We start from the raw sequence: 17007 nt of genomic DNA, 5'->3' as shown, positions 1-17007 counted from the left end.
AGCAGTACCCATACCAATAAAAACTTTCAAAACCCAGCATCTACATACACATGTTAAAATTTTAATTCTTTATAGTTGTTCGTGCTGTAATTGTAGTTCTTATTTCTTCAATTCTTTGCCTTTTCAATCATATTTTTCGCACAAAAAAGAAATACTTCGACAGTTTGATCCCAGAATTAATGACTTCAACATCAAAACATTGGTTATCTTAAGTTCTTAACTAATTTTACATCGATTATTTATTCACACATAAACAATGACATAACCAAGAACAAGAAACCACTTACGCTCTAAAAAATTACTATCCTTGTTATGTATTTCTATTCTAACAAAGCTAGAATAACATAAGCGAATCTATTTGTTTTGAACTCATGAAATTGCGATTGCTACTAATTTACCGATTATAACTGAACATAAATGACGACCGACGGCGGCAAGAGCGCCACTGACCTGGAACAGGGCCCGAGGCACAACCACTCCCCCGCTACGACGACGCAACTCGTGATTTGTAAAGTGCGAAGCGAGCTTGGCCACGACGAGCACAGACAGCTCCCGAGCGCCACCAGCAGCAACAACGAGTAGACCAGCGACGACGATCTTCGTAGACGGCGCTAGGGTATGCTTTGCTGAGAAGATAGGCGTGACGTGAAGACCCAACTTGCCTATCCTATTTTCCTCAAATTTTTTTTGGAGCGCCCAATAAAGCCCAAAACGGGAACCTCTCACCAACGGAACCCGGAACGGACAAACCCGTTCCATCTCATGCAACTCCCTCGGCTCACTCGACCCACCCGTCAGCGCCCACACCTCGCTGAGACGCTGACAGCTTGCTCCAGCCGCACAAGGGAAACAACACGTGTCAGCTGGAGATACAAGGAAATGGCATATCTGTAAATCTGTACAAAGTTACCTCTGTACAGTAGATCGACCCGTTGGCTAAACATAATAACACAATCAGAGGGTCATAATCTCTCGCACACTATTTTTTTTTCTCAACTCTATTATAGTATCAAAGCCTCAAGCATGGATTCTGAAGGATCAACAGTTTAAATCAATTATTCAATGGGTACTACTGTTACCTAGATTATTTCTTTATTAACAATAGGTTTACCATTGTAATTATTTTTTAGTGAGAGTACATAAAAAGTACATAATATATAAGGTGTAATAACTCAACAAATATTTTCTAAGGGGATTTTTCATTCTCTCCAACAATGAGAAGAACTTATTTCTCTCCCTCTCTTAATCCCTTCTGGTTCATCAAACCATCATCACAGCTTGAACAGCTTAGGGCATGAGATTTTCTTCATGGTGCGGTGAGCGTGGAGAGCAACCAAGCTGTGAATCAAATTATTTAAAAAAAAAAAGTTGTGAATTGATATCAATCCAATTTTGCCATTTTCTTTCTATCCCTAATTTTTCTTTCGACATTTTCTTTCTCCCATTCTTATCTCTTCCTTCAAACTCATCCAATAGAGTTTGATGAGAGGCTATTTCACAAGATTCTTTCTTAGTGAACATAGCTGTTCCCATCAACGAGTTGGAAGGAAGAAGATTTGAATCCTATTACTCTATGATTCATTGATTTCTCAAAATGGCAAACATGGCAAACAGATCCTCCCATTGCAGAGGTCGTGGAGCTACATTGGCTTGCTCTCATTGCAACAAGCAAGGCCACACAGAAGATGTATGCTACAAGAAGCATGGGTACTCCTCCCACTTCTATCAATGACAGCAACATAACACCACCATCAATCACGTGATTACTGAGGGGCATGATGATATACTTAGTGACAAACAATTCTAGCTCAATTGTCTCCAAGAGAACACTGGAATATCAAGATTTGGATTCACTCCAGAGCAAAGATTTGCCTTGTTAGAGTTGATCAAAGACAAAAGTGTGCAGCAACAACCTCATAATGCAAATCAAATTTTGACTAATTCCATTCAGACTTCCACTCCAGGTAAAACTATTGCATTACATTTTAATGCGAGAATTATGAGTATTATCACTCCAAAATCTGCACTATGGGTCATTGATTCCGGTGCAACAGATCATGTGACTTTTGACTTAAAAGATTTTGCAAGTTTTTAAAATATTGATCCAATCAATGTGATATTGCCAAATGGAACCAAAACTATTAGCACCATCATTGGTACAATCACATTCTCTAAAAATTTGTTTCTCAAAAATGTTTTATACATTCCTTCTTTTGATTTTAAACTGATATCTGTGTCAAAGTTAACCTCAAACTTACATTGTCAACTGTTAATCAATGATAAGTGTTGTGAGATACAAGATAGATCCACATAAAAAATGATTGGCATTGCTGAGTGTATAGAAGGGTTATATACAATGAGTAGAGAACCAGAATTCTCTCACTTTCCCCCTCTTCCAACAAAGCAAGCTTCATTGGCGGTAACTACGACTACTACTCATCCCACCACACCTTCACACAATGAGCACAACAACATTTGACATCTTAGATTAGGACACATACCCATGCATAAATTGATTTTTCTGAAGAAGTATTATCCTTTTATAGATAGTATTGGTTCAAAATTTCCTTGTGATTCATGTCATTTTGCAAAACAAAAGAAATTATCTTTTAATCCTAGTACAACTAAGATAAAAGATTGTTTTGATTTAGTTCATATGGATATCTGGGGTCCTATTTCTGTCCCTTCCAATGAAGGACATAGGTATTTTTTGACTGTAGTGGATGGTAAGAGCAAATTCACTTGGATTTTTTTATGAAAACCAAATCTGAAGCATCACAATTGGTTATTAATTTTGTGAATTTTGTCAGAGTACATTTTGAAAAACAAGTTAAGTGTATAAGGACCGACAATGGGCCAGAATTCACTCTAAATCCTTTTTTGCATCAACTGGAATTTTACACCAAACTTCTTGTGTAGAAACACCAGAGCAAAACGGGATTGTAGAGAGAAAACACCAGCATATTTTAGGTGTTGCTAGAGCACTGCTATTTCAATCAGGAATTCCACATTGTTTTTGGCAATACGCAGTTGCCCATGCCATTCACCTAATTAATAGGCTGCCCAGCACTAACCTGGATAATGCTAGTCCTTATAAGCTTTTGTATGGTAACTTACCTGACCTTTCATATTTAAGAGTATTTGGTTCTCTTGCATATGCCTCCACATTAACAAATTCAAGAACAAAATTAGACCCAAGAGCCAGAAAAACAGCTTTTCTTGGTTTTAAATTAGGAACAAAGGGTTTTCGACTTATTGATTTAAAATCAAAGGAAATTTTCATATCCAGAAATGTAATTTTTTATGAAACTCATTTTCCATTTTTACATTCCACTAGCACTGACATTTCTGTGGTACCCATTCGTACTCCACAATGCATTGATCTTTTTCAATATGATACACCATCCACACATCATTTGCAATCACCCACACATACCACACTCATAGATTCAAATGAACATTTCTCAAGCTTAATGCACTCACCAATTTCCGTACACACCATTACACCCATTACCACACCACACACTAATAATGCACCTGCATCACAACACTCTGACATCACACATGACTGCATTACTAGAAAGTCTGAAAGAGTCAAGAAACCGCCTGCTTATTTGAAGGACTATCATTGTATGACAACCCACACAGCTCACTCTAGCAATGTTGCCAACTCTAACTCTTTATATCCTATCTCACAACACTTGTCATATGATAAACTAACCCCGAAATATAAGTCACTTTCTCTAGCCATCACCTCAAATCAAGAACCTAGCACTTATGAGGAAGCGGCTGAACATGAATGTTGGAGAAAGGCAATACAAGATAAATTGACAGCTCTAGATCAAAACAAAACTTGGTGTCTCACTGAACTCCCAAAAGACAAGAAGGCTGTGGGTTGTAAATGGGTTTTTCGGGTAAAATTCAATCCCGATGGCACCATAGAAAGGCACAAAGCGAGGCTAGTTGCAAAAGGATTCACTCAAGTGCAAGGAGTAGATTATGGTGATACTTTTAGTCCAGTTGTCAAAATGACTACCCTACGAGTAATGTTAGCATTAGCAGCGGCAAAGAAATGGCATTTGAAATAGCTAGATGTCAACATTGCCTTCCTTCATGGAGATTTGGACAAGGAAGTTTATATGAAGATACCACCCGGTTTGGCTGTGTCACAACCAGGTTTGGTTTGTAAATTGCAAAAATCTCTATATGGGCTTAAGCAAGCAAGTAGGCAATGGAACATTAAGCTCACTCAGACTCTTGTGGATGCTGGTTATAAGCAGTTTTTTGATGATCATTCACTCTTCATCAAGAAACAATTTGAAAGCTTCACTGCCATTCTAGTATATGTTGATAACTTTGGCTTTAACCGGGAATGACATTGGTGAAATCAATTCCATCAAGCAAGATTTGGATGACAAATTCAAAATAAAGGATCTTGGTGATCTCAAATACTTCTTGGGAATGGAAGTAGCACGCTCTAACTCTGGAATTCACATTTATCAGCGGAAGTACACCATGGACCTTCTCAGAGATTTTAGTTATCTAGATTGCAAGCCTCTCTCTACTCCATTTGATTATAGTCAGAAACTCTCAAAGGAATCAGGTACCATTTTAACAGACAACACTGTTTACAGACAACTCATCGGCCGACTCCTTTACCTCACAAACACTAGACCCGATATCTCTTATGCTGTGGGACGTTTGAGCCAATTTTTGGACTGTGCAACCACTTCTCACCTACAGGCTGCTTTTCGTGTACTCCGATATTTAAAAGGCCGGCCTGCAACTGGTCTCTTCTTCTCCTCTACTTCTAATCTGCATCTCACTGGATTTGCCGATGCTGACTGGGCTACCTGTGCCGATACTCGTCGCTCCGTTTCCGGTTATTGCTTCATGATTGGGAACTCGCTCATTAGCTGGAAGAGTAAAAAGCAAACCACAGTTGTCAAGTCCTATGCAGAAGCTGAATATAGGTCTCTTGCTGTTGCCACTTGTGAAGCTAGTTGGTTATCTTTCTTAATGGATTTCATTGGCTTGCCGCTTCAAAAGTCTATCACTCTATTCTGTGACAACCAGTCAGCCATTCACATTGCCAATAATCCCATCTTTCATGAAAGAACTAAACACATTGAAGTGGATTGCCACATTGTTCGTGAAAAGCATTTGTCTGGTCTCATTCATCTTATGCCAGTTCGTTCCAAGGATCAACTTGTTGATTTTTTTACCAAAGCTCTGCCACCGGGTCCTTTTCTTGCTAATGTTTCCAAGCTAGGATTGTTAGATTTACACAATTCTAGCTTGCGGGACCTAGATTATTTCTTTATCAATAATAGGTTTACCATTGTAATTATTTTTTAGTGAGAGTACATAAAAAGTACAAGGTGTAATAACTCAACAAATATTTTCTAAGGGGATTTTTCATTCTCTCCAACAATGAGAAGAACTTATTTCTCTCCCTCTCTTAATCCCTTCTGGTTCATCAAACCATCATCACAGCTTGAACAGTTTAGGACATGAGATTTTCTTCAACTACTATGAGTATCTCTTTTGTTTTTCTTCTTCTGAGTGCTAGTTTCGATCCCAGGACCTTGTGATTAAGAGCAATGCTAATAACCCTCAAGTTACTTGGAAAACTAGCTCTCTCACGTAACTTTTTTTTTGCCGTTGGACTTTGGGCTTTAGGTTTTGGGCTTCCCAGTCTTCTCTGCATTAAAAGGCTTGGGGCTTTCACTTACTTGGCCCTTTAGATAAGCGGTAATAATGGTAATAACCCCAGTGGACCTAATATAGCCGCCGCTGTAACACCTCCGCTTACAAATAAAGTGGCAGCAGAGATAATGGCAATTTTACGAATTCTGGACCATTTTGAGAACCCGGATTTACCCTGAAAATGATTGAACAAAAAATGTCAATAAAATAAGAATTTGTAATATGTTCTTGTCAAGGAGCAACATATACATTTAATGGTTGAGTGGCATATCATATAATCATATACCTCTTTAACAACCACACCCAGATTCAAGTTTCATGGAAGAAAAACTGAACCCAAAAATGAACCCATGTACATGTGAGCGTGTTGTGTGGGTGTGTGATGCGTGATAATGCTTTAAGATTAGGATTTGTCTAATGCAGCCAAAAGTATATATATTAACAAAATATTGTACATATATTTTTCGCATCACTAAACTAAACCTGAGTAACTTATTTGGTAAAAATATCTGATGATTTTAGTATGTTTGAAACTTTTAAATGGTATATTTTTAAATAATATTTTAAAATTTATATTTACAATAACTCTCTTTTTTGTCCATTTAACTCTCTCACGCAAAGAATCTTAAACTATGGAAAGATCAATGTTCATTCATGTACAAATTATATTATTTTATTACTGCTAAAATTTATATTCGCTTGTTGAAACTTGGAAATATTATATATGTGAGATGAAATTATGGATTTTCCTTTATGAGAACAAACACAAGCATCAATATCTGGTTATGTTTCAACACTTTTTTATTTTTAATATGATAATTAAATAGGTGTAATACTGAATTATGATTATAGTATCGTGTAATGCACATATCTGATAGTTTTACACGAGTTAATAAAAATTGTGAGTGATGATTTGGGGAGATAGAAAAATGGTTGGCAACGATTAATGGAAGCAACATAAATGGTTGATTTCTTTTTCATTTGACCCGATCCACGATTTCAACTTTACTCTATTATTCACACAACATTCACACTCAATTTTACTCTCTTTATTCATATAACACTCAACATACTGACTTCCTCCAAGTAAAAAACAAAATACTCCCTCTCACTTGCTCTCATATTCAAAAACTCTATTGTTGAAGTGTCAAAAGAAATTACAAAAATAGTAAAAAAAAGAGGATTATATCAATGGTGATGATTCTTCAGTGACGAAATGGGGCACCATAGATAATTGTCATGACTAGGCACTTGGATATTAACCATTAGATTACATGGTGTGGAGAATCATATTTTCAGAGATTACCCCAAACTAATATTCTCTAAACAGATTTTCCCCTTATTATACATGAAGTCAAAGCTCTGAAAACTTTAGAAAGGAAGATATGAAATATAATACATACCAGTTCAAGTGCCTTCGAGACAATGATCTCCGTTTCATGCATGAATTGATCCCACACCTTTTTGCATGACCGAGGTCCAATCAGTTTCCGACAGGATGGAATCTACGTAGAAAACATGACACCATAAGTAATCGATACCGAAGGTGCAAAATATGTCACACTAATAGAACTATGCAAAAAACTTGAAAAACACTTGGGAACTAAAATATGTTTTGTTCAGATTATATGTCAGCACTAAATATGTTTCAAGTTTAGTATAAAAATAGAATATTTCAAACTTTAAAAATAAAATTAAAATGTTAGGGATTAAACTAAAACAGTACTTTGTCCACCGGCATAAGTACAAAATTTGATATCCCATCGAATAGAATCGATCCCCAACAAAACGAACCTGTTCCCAACTATCAGAAGCTAGGCACAGTGGATCAAACTTGGCGTTGTTTCTTTTTCTTTTAGCACTGCTTGATGACGAATCCAATAATTCAGCTTCTAATATTTCCTTAATGTCATCGGTATCATCATCATCCAAACGAATTGCAGCCAAAATAGATAATAATGTCAAAGACTGCATAGGATTAAGACTTTGGTTAAGAACATATAAGAATACAACATGGACTCAGCATTTAAAGAAATGGATTCATGAAAAATTAACAGCGTCATACATAACAGCGAGCAGACTTTGCGGCGGTTGGAATGTCATCATTGCCTATGTAAAGACGGTTCACAAACCTGCTTTCAAAACACATCTTCATTCGCGTTTGAACATTTTTAGCTTCACCCCTAACCTTTTCTTTTACAACACTCCTTGCATAATCCTCTAAATTCTCAATCATCTTCCTTGTATATGGACCTATACCAAGTCCAATAAGTGCAGTGGATAACTGGGAAACAGTAGGTCGCACCTCAGTCCTGAGAACTTCCCTTATTGATTTCCAAGGATCTATAATAACTCCACCAAAGAGTTCTTTTTCAATGGATTCAGACAAGACTTCTCTTAGTTTTTCCTGCAGTGGCACTACCATCAGAAAACCTTTCAAGCAGGGGTGTTCTGGTGCGGTTTGGATCGGTTTTGAGTCAAAAACTCATCCGATCCGAACACTAATTTTACTTGTGGTGCAATTTGGATTGGATACTTATTTTTTAAATGGTTTGGATTGGATTGGAGTTGCAATTTTGTAAATTAAGAATATTAAATATATATAATAAGTTTCAATATCAAACTTTAAATAACCATGACATAACAAATCTCAATAATATATTCAAAAATCAAAGACAACATAACAATAGAAATAAAATTATAGATTAGGTAAAATAAATAATAACAATACATAAATAATATAAAAATATATAAACAAATTAAACATTTTATAAGTATAATTGTAAATATAATAATAAAATGATAATATTATAGTACATTGTGCGGTTTGGGTTGGATTTAATCGGTTATGAAAAGTAGATCCGATTCAGCAGTTTGTGAAAAATAGAATTCAATCAAATTTAAATTAATGCAGTTTTAATCTGTTTTTTATTTAAATTGAATTGGATAAACAATTTAATTTAGATCGGTTTAAATTTGAATACTCCTAATTCCAAGAACACAGGACATGATTGATCAATACCTGATAAGATGAAGAAACCACTAAGACAATATCCAACTGCAATTTCCTCCTTACTCCAATTTTGCACTTATTTGTCATTTCAATCACAACATCTGCAACTGCAAGGTTAATGTATTTAACTCTGCAACTCTCTTGAGATCATAATTGCATGACAATTTCGAAAGCTAAATTAGGAGAGATTTATAAAGTTTAACATCTCAAACAGTAGTCAAAGCTATCAGCCCTGTTACTCCAACACCTACTTAAATAATTATTGGAACAGCAGCAAAGCTAGTCGTCTACGCTCAGCACCAAATTAATAATTTGTCACAATATTTAGTTCACATTTCCATCTCTTTCAAATTCCGTTAGATATGTACCAGTTAGATATTTAGTTTGAAACATAGGATATAGAAATTAAAAAAGAAAAAAAATGTGCACCTGGACAGGCTTTGTCGAAGTTAGACAAACAAAGCTCAATGCAACTACTAGCAACTGCATAAAACTCCTCCCCTTGTTTCAATGCAGTTTTAAATGTGTGCTTGAACTCGACCAGAATTGTAGATCTTATATGCTCCAATGCAGATACCAATGCTGGTTCAGAAAGCTGACCAATCAAATAGACATTTCATGAGTCGTCGGGACTTCAATATAAACAAAATGAAGTGGCCAACAATCCACAAATTTAAGTAGTGACTTAATTCATTAATCATTAATATATAACCCTGTCATTACTTATTTAACAATGACAAAAAAGAAAAGGTTGAACTAACATAATTGCAAGAAAATTAAAATAATGTACCTGCAGCAATTTTTCTTTAAGTTGATTTTTGTATGTAGATCTTGGACCTTTATCATAATAACTGGTTTCAGCATCATACCTAGATTAATGTGAAAACAATATGTCAACATCCCTTTGATCTGCTTCGCTACTAAACCTTTCACGATATTATGGTGTTATGAAAAATGAATTATACTCACTCTGACAAACAAGCAACAATTTGTGAACTAAGCCTGTTCACAAATTCAGTAGTGCTACAATTCATATCCTTTTTGAATTGATGCCATTCCTGATGTATGTGAAAGAAACTTCCCTAGCATTAGTAATTACGAATACAGAAATAACATTAGTAGTTTATAACAAAAATTATTTTGTTTTATTTTCGAATTTCAGTATTTGTGTTTCTAATTTTTAGAAGTATTGAAAAGACTAAAATTTTGTGTTCCGACATTAAAATTTTAGTTCCAATTTTTCACCACCAAACACAATAATGAGTTTCCCTACCTCAGTCTCTAAAAACAAACGCTACCTTAAAAGCTAGTTATTAAGAAGGAATAACCAATCTTCTTAAATACAATATCAAATATCCCATACTACTTAAGACTTTGGGTACTCCATATAATACCCAAATTCCTAACACATGAGAACTAACTAGCAGTTAGAATTAATTAGGTTCATATATGAAGGATATTGGTAATAGAATAACTTAATTATTACTATCTTTAAATAACAATAGAAGTTATATGTTTATGTATGTGTATGTTTGTATATTGAATAAAATCAATCACTTAATTCAGTCAAATACGAGTCTCCTTTTTTTCAAGTGCTCCTCATACCTCCTTTGCAGCTAAATCCCTGGCAATTTTTTCACATCGAACAGTAGCAACCATAACCTACAAGTTGATCAAGCCACAACAGATTAATATTACTAATGTACAAGAGATAATATACCACTTTGGTTGTTGAAATAATAAAGACTTAACAGATTAGTCCTTGAAAGAAAATTTGCTAACACTTTTGATCTCAAGAGCTAATATATTTTGCAAGATTTACCTTATGAGAAGGAAGGTCGAGGTCCTTGTCTGCCTTAATCTTTTCCCAGATTTCCTGAGAACTGTAAGGAAAGTCTGAGAGAGGAACTACTGAGTCCCGAGCAGGCTTATCCTGAACTATTGAATAGCATATTTGTTGCCTCAATATCGTAACCTACATTGAAAATAATCCAACGAAATAGGAAAGAATTGTCGTCGAATATGAGATTATCATGAGTTCATAGCCAAATTGTATGATCCTATTTCCCTACACATCTTACAACTCACACACATACTCCCTTTGTTTAATATATCTATTTTATTTAAAAAGTATTGAAGTTTAAGTATATAATTTCCCATTTCTATTATCAAGATAACGTTAACTAGTTTTCCCAATAACACACGTAAAAAATAATCGTCATGATCAAATAAACATTGAATACATATATTTACTTGTTAAGGGTAATTTTGACTGATACAATTTTATATATTATTAAGATATAATTATGCTTTTCATAATGTGTAACTTTTTTTTTTCAATTATATTAAAACAGAAGGAATAGTAGTTATGCAAATATGAGGTGCACTCAACCACACATCTTAATAATGCAGCAAGTAATAACCAAATTAAAATAGCTATCCCACGGTTCATACCTCCTCCTTAAATTGCTCTTCCTTATCTTCATAACTAGAAAGAGCAACGACCTCAACCTGGAATTATTTCCGAGTAGAAATAGTTATTACCAAATACAAATTACCAATAGATTATGCTAAAAACAAGAAGCACTTAGTAAATTCAGCAGTGATGATCTTAATTACAATGAAAAAATCGTTTAGTGCGGCCTCATTGTGGGAGTCTGGTTTAGATGTAGTAAAATCTTTCCATATCTGTAGAGAAAAGAGTAAACTGACAAAGGATAATATAAATTATATAACAATTCACTGACTTTAAATGAAAGTAAAATCACTGGATTACCTCCTCCATATCTTTTAGCAATAACCCTTTTAAGATTTCAAATGGTGTCTGTTAAAAGAAAGGTGGTCATGTAAACTTTCAAATGAAAAAAAAATGCATAGTTGCTTTAAAATTAAATTAACTCAATACTTTTGTTATACACCTTTGTTTTATCGCGAATGACAAAAAGTAATGTTATTTTACGTGGAGTAAACAATTTCATCCTGACCTGAAAAAATGAGCATGCAATTCAATAAACAACTACTTTTTCAGGATTTAAGTGAGTTATTTGTAGCTGATAAGCTTCCAAAGTATACCCGAAAGATAGTTTTCAAAAGTGGCCTATTCGCTGCAGTGTGGCGGCCAATGTCATGACACCACCTTCACAATCATTGCATGGCAAAAAAGAATATGATTGGTTAAGCGTCTAAAAGTTTTTTATACTATCAATTATCAAAATTAAAAAATGCTAGGAACCAAAATGGTATTAGCCAAAAATTAGCCAAATATTTTGGGTGAATTCAAAATCTCTACGAATTAATATACATGGATGTTTTTTCTGCCAAGTATAAGAATGTTTTTTTTTCATACTAAATGGATGTTCTTTTATATATTTTTCGAATTTTTTTGTATTACAAATATGAATCTCTCTATTTCTTTAAGAATTTCATAATTTTTTTAAATTTTATAAATATTTAATTATTTTTGTTAAAATATAACTGGATATTTCTTTTGTTAAGTATTAGGATGTTTTTTTTTTCATATTAAATCAATGTTTTTTTTATATTTCTGTAATTGTTCGAACACTCCTTTTGACTAAGATCAAGTGTGTAGTTTACAGTCTCTTTAATCATCAAAATGATATCTAATATTCCAAAATAATATATTTTTAGATCTAAAATAATATATTTTTCATCCTTATCCATAAAAGAAAAAGCTCCAACAGAATATCAGTGTGTTATTTAACGGTGCCTATGCTTTTTCCTTCATTGATCAATCTCCTTTGAAGAAGAAGACCGAACCCAGATTTTTTTATTAAATTAATCCGAATCTCTACGAGGAAGGATGAAATCAGCACTGATTTGACCCAGTTCTACGCCCCTGTTTCTCGACGCAAGAGATGTTCATCGTCACATCTGGTTTATGAAAAGGAAGTGACTCTTGTCGACGGTGGCGAATCCAACGAGTCAGATGTCGGTGATAGAAGAGGAGTCGCAGTGGGGAGGGAAGAGGGCTTGATGATGAGAGAGAGGGGTCTGTGTGTGATTTTAGAGGTGAGTAGATTAATGTGAGAGAGAAAATGAAGGATTTTATAGGTTTTAATTAGGTTACTTAATCAATTTTAAATTTTTTAAATTTTAAATTTAAAAAATTTAAAATTAATATAATTTTGTTTAACTTTTTGCTGATAAGCTTTTGTTCCATATACTTTTCCTTAAACAAAAAGGGATCTCACATGTTTATAAGAGCTACGTCTGAGACCGCCAAAGCAAAAAGAGCACTCTGTCTTTCGAATGAAGTATCATGCTACATATAAAATCAGGTAAGATACAAGTATACAACACAATAACATAACTAAAAATTATTATTATTATATATTAAAAAAAAAGAAAAACCTGTTCTCCACGCTCCTTTCCATCAGTTCCTTCCACATCCAACACAAGTGTGCAAGGCTCAATGCCTGCACACCGAGCAATCCAGATTCCTTTGGTTGTTTGATTCCTAAAAGCAAGCAAATACCATCATGTTCATGTCTATACTTACAAATAACTTTGTATATAGGGAATGGGGATTACAAGTCAAGAATTACTTGCCTTCCAGCATCAGCGTTCATCTCTTGGAAATTTGTACAAAACAAATGATTCAAGAGTGTACTCTTTCCTGCCCAAAGTGAAGACAACAGTAAGTTAATTTGATTGGGCATTGCATGAGTATCAAAGTATGTACCTTTATTATAAATGGTTCAACTCATGTTATGAGATTAAATTACATGCAAAAGCAAAAGAATAAACTAAAATTTGTTGAGAAAGTCTAGCGCATCGCTTTTATTAAAATATGGACGGTACTTAACAAAAAAAAATGTGAGTAATTTTACATCATTAAAAATATTAATAATGACTAATTGATAATTACAAATCACAAAATCTATTGATTTCTACCACTCCTCAAACTTGTCTAAGCTAACTTGCATTTTTAAAAATAGATAAATAAATAAACAGTGATAAAAAGAAAAAAGGCATTGTGGAGGGAGGCAAGAAAGCATACCGCTACTTTGGGGACCTATGATAGAAACTACAGCATACGATTGACCACATTTATCTAATTCCATCTCCTTGACAAAGTTTTCAGTCTCAGCAACTTTGAATAATTTGCAATTATCTCCGTCAATAAGCTGAGTTGGATAACATGGGTTGGCAGCGGAACCTTGCACTGGTGTCCCCTTAGAGTGGAGTTCAACCCCCGTTGAAGATTCCCCCAATTCACCTGAAAAAATAAAATCAAAGAAAATGAAAAAAAATAGGATAAAGACTGCTAAAAAAATGTTCAATCCATAACATCATCCATACAAATATATTCTCACTGAATTGCTTGCGACATTTCTACAATTCATATTTGATAGTAGTCCTTTTTTTTCATTTGGAAGAAAGATTGACACTAAAAGATAAAAATCGAAAGACAAATACTAAATTATGTTTGGTGTGTTGAAAATAAGTAGTATGATTATAATTTAATCAATTATGTGTCAAATAATTTATTGTTATTATTATATATATTATTTAATTAAAGAGTTAATATGATAAGGTCTTTCATTAAATTTAGAGATTGTGACAGTGATCATAATATTGAGATAAATCTTTTATAATTTAATCTAAATTATTCTTTGTCATAGAATTATTAAAAAGACGTTGATAATTTAAAAAAAATTAATATATATAATAATTTTTATTGGGTAAAAATTAATAGATCTTATTTATTAAATTATATATATACATGGTGCATATAGGGATATTTGGAAATTTTTATAATGGTTATAATTACCGCATATTTGTCAATAGAATATTTTTAAGATGAATATAGTAATAGAGTTTTCTTTGACCTGCGACTATCATAGTAATTAACAATGTATTTATTATACTTTGGTACCAGACACCTAATATCTTAGGGTATTAGTTGAATGAATATTGGGTATAATTTAAATACTTGTAGAATTAATGATTAGTTAATAAGGAATCCGTCAACTCTTGATAAAGAATTTGAGCTCTATGATTATAAATTTATAATAACCGAAATAAATAAAACCTTAGCCAAGGGGAATAAATGAATGAGGAAATGAATATCTTAGATCATTCAAAGTTCATTATAATAATAGTAACAACTTAGAGATTGATAATTAAACCATACTCTAAAGAGTTAACCAAGAGCTACAAAAATGGAAGGAATTATATTTTGTTCTTTTTTGGTTCTTAGTAAACATGTATTATTACATATTATTAGGTCATTGAGGAGTGTTGTTAGACGCTAACATTGATTAGTAAATTTAATATAACTAATTTACTACTGCTTAACAATGAACTTATGGGTCACACGCTAATAAGTGTTTTAGTCTTTGCATAATAATTATTTAATTATTATTTTGATTTGATCAAATAAGTAATTATATTAATTCAAATGAAATATTATTATATTCTTTGCTAGCACCAAGATTATAATAATAATATGATAATTGAGAATATTAAATGAGAATTGAAAATAATTAGTTATTCTATTTCTAAATTTGAATTCTAAGTTTGAATGAGATCCTAGCTAACTCTGTTTTAAATTTAAAATTAGTAACAAATATCATGCTATATATATGTATACAAAGAGTAAAGCAAAAAAGTAATACAAGAATTTTATTCCTTTATCTCTACACACATAAGCGTATTTGAGCCTAATTTTTTGAAAAGAATTTTATGATGTGTAAAGTATCGTAAGAAATTTTTAATTTAGCTCATATCTAATAGTCAAAGAATTGACAAACAAAAATTGTGAATATACATAAAGTCTTCGTACAATTAAAAAATAAAATTTTTACTGAAACGTTCTAAGTTATTTAGATCTGATTTATTTATGTTATGAGAATAAAATTTAAATATAAAATAAATCTTTAAAATTATTTTTTTTCTTTCGCAGTATATTATGAACATATAGTAATTCTTCATTGTATAAAGTGTATATAAATAAAAATATTTATTAATATTTTTAGTTATTAAATAAATTATTATTAAAATTTTAGTCTTTATTTTTAAATATTTTAATCTTTATCTTTACTTTTTTTTAAAATACTGAAATATTTTATATCTCATAACTGAAATTTTGATTTTAATCCTAAATATAGACAAATACTACTTAACTGATGCATGGACCCATAAACACGTGAATTTGGCAAAATCCCTCTTTGGAATACAAAGTAGAATAATATAAATAATAATAATAAAGCTATGTTAATTCAGCCTTGGGAAGAAAACAGATTTTTCGTGGCGACTATCTTCTGACATTTATTGATAAAAAAGAAGTTTGTATGATATTTAATCAACTGTTAGTGACAAATTGCTTGCAATAATGCATGAATCAAATACAAAGATCAAAATAATAACAGAATAGAAATTGAAAATAACGTACTCATATTCCTTTTGTTCTTTTCTTTGTGTTAGAGATTGGAAGAACTACTCTATAAAATGAGAGCACTGAGTACAGTTGATAGTTAAGGACTATGAAAAACAACTTTTCTCCGGCTTAAATAAATTTCGATAGCCTATACTCCAAAACATTTATACTATCGTCTTTTATACATAGCAAGGCAATTCAAGGCTCCTTCGTTGCATATTAATTGTTTTGGACCCACGGAAAAAGAAAGAAGGTAAGGTCCATTTACTCATCCTTGTGCTCTTGAGTCTTGATTAGAGAAAGGTAGCATCATGATCATAATTATTTTTTACGGACTCATTACTCGGAAAATTAATGAAGGTTAGCAAAGTAGCTAGATACACCCAAATTGATTCGACGGTTTCTTTGTATGTCCTTCTCGACCACTGCATTTGCTGTCTGATCTTCGTACATACCAAAGGGAAGGGAAGCCAAGTCTTCATCGTGGACGTTGACCAAGTCTTCATCGCATTGCATATGGTCCACTGTGCTCATTACCATCATAAAGACATGGCACTTTTAGTTGCTTCTTCTTCTTCTTCTCATCATCAAGCACCTACTGCCACTCATCAACACGATGTTTCCATCAGCTTTAGGGGTGATGATGATGCGCGCAAAGGATTCTTCAGCCATCTTCGTGCTGCTCTCCTGGAATTCAAATCAAAACTAACTCTCGGCCGAGTAGTTGCTAAATTAAAATATCGTTGCTAATTCTTAGCAATTGATTTTAACAATCCATTTTAACTAAGTGCTATTAAACTAATGCCAAATTAGATTAGTCACTAAATTACTACATTTTTTTCCCGTTAAATAGCAACCAATTATATTTTCAGTCTTTTGATAG

At 32.9% G+C, this 17007-nt stretch overlaps 1 protein-coding gene across 1 annotated transcript; it reads right to left on the bottom strand.

Annotated features, from left to right (window-relative positions):
• Positions 1-5315: 5315 nt before the first annotated feature.
• Positions 5316-16274, bottom strand: LOC112777800 (protein ROOT HAIR DEFECTIVE 3 homolog 1-like). Its single transcript, XM_072226541.1, has 20 exons — positions 16140-16274; positions 13743-13961; positions 13292-13358; positions 13094-13199; positions 12934-13004; positions 11795-11858; positions 11641-11706; positions 11499-11546; positions 11342-11410; positions 11177-11233; positions 10545-10697; positions 10328-10384; positions 9692-9780; positions 9513-9591; positions 9152-9317; positions 8732-8829; positions 7775-8116; positions 7504-7677; positions 7113-7214; positions 5316-5884 (listed from the first exon to the last, which is right to left on the bottom strand). The coding sequence occupies exons 1-20, from the start codon at positions 16141-16143 to the stop codon at positions 5744-5746; spliced, it is 2172 nt and encodes a 723-aa protein (XP_072082642.1). The 5' UTR covers positions 16144-16274; the 3' UTR covers positions 5316-5743.
• Between the last annotated feature and the right edge of the window lie 733 nt (positions 16275-17007).

This window comes from Arachis hypogaea, chromosome 19 (assembly GCF_003086295.3).
Source record: "Arachis hypogaea cultivar Tifrunner chromosome 19, arahy.Tifrunner.gnm2.J5K5, whole genome shotgun sequence".
NCBI classification, from domain to species: domain Eukaryota; kingdom Viridiplantae; phylum Streptophyta; class Magnoliopsida; order Fabales; family Fabaceae; genus Arachis; species Arachis hypogaea.
This window is presented reverse-complemented; position numbering and strand designations above follow the sequence as displayed.

What these genes read in the sequence shown, in the direction of transcription:
- LOC112777800 (XM_072226541.1), bottom strand. An exon ending in GACGTAGCTCTTATAAACAT is followed by an intron (nt 11,859 to 12,933) that starts GTGAGATCCCTT and finishes ATGATTGTGAAG; the next exon opens with GTGGTGTCATGACATTGGCC. An exon ending in CTTCGACAAAGCCTGTCCAG is followed by an intron (nt 8,830 to 9,151) that starts GTGCACATTTTT and finishes TTAACCTTGCAG; the next exon opens with TTGCAGATGTTGTGATTGAA.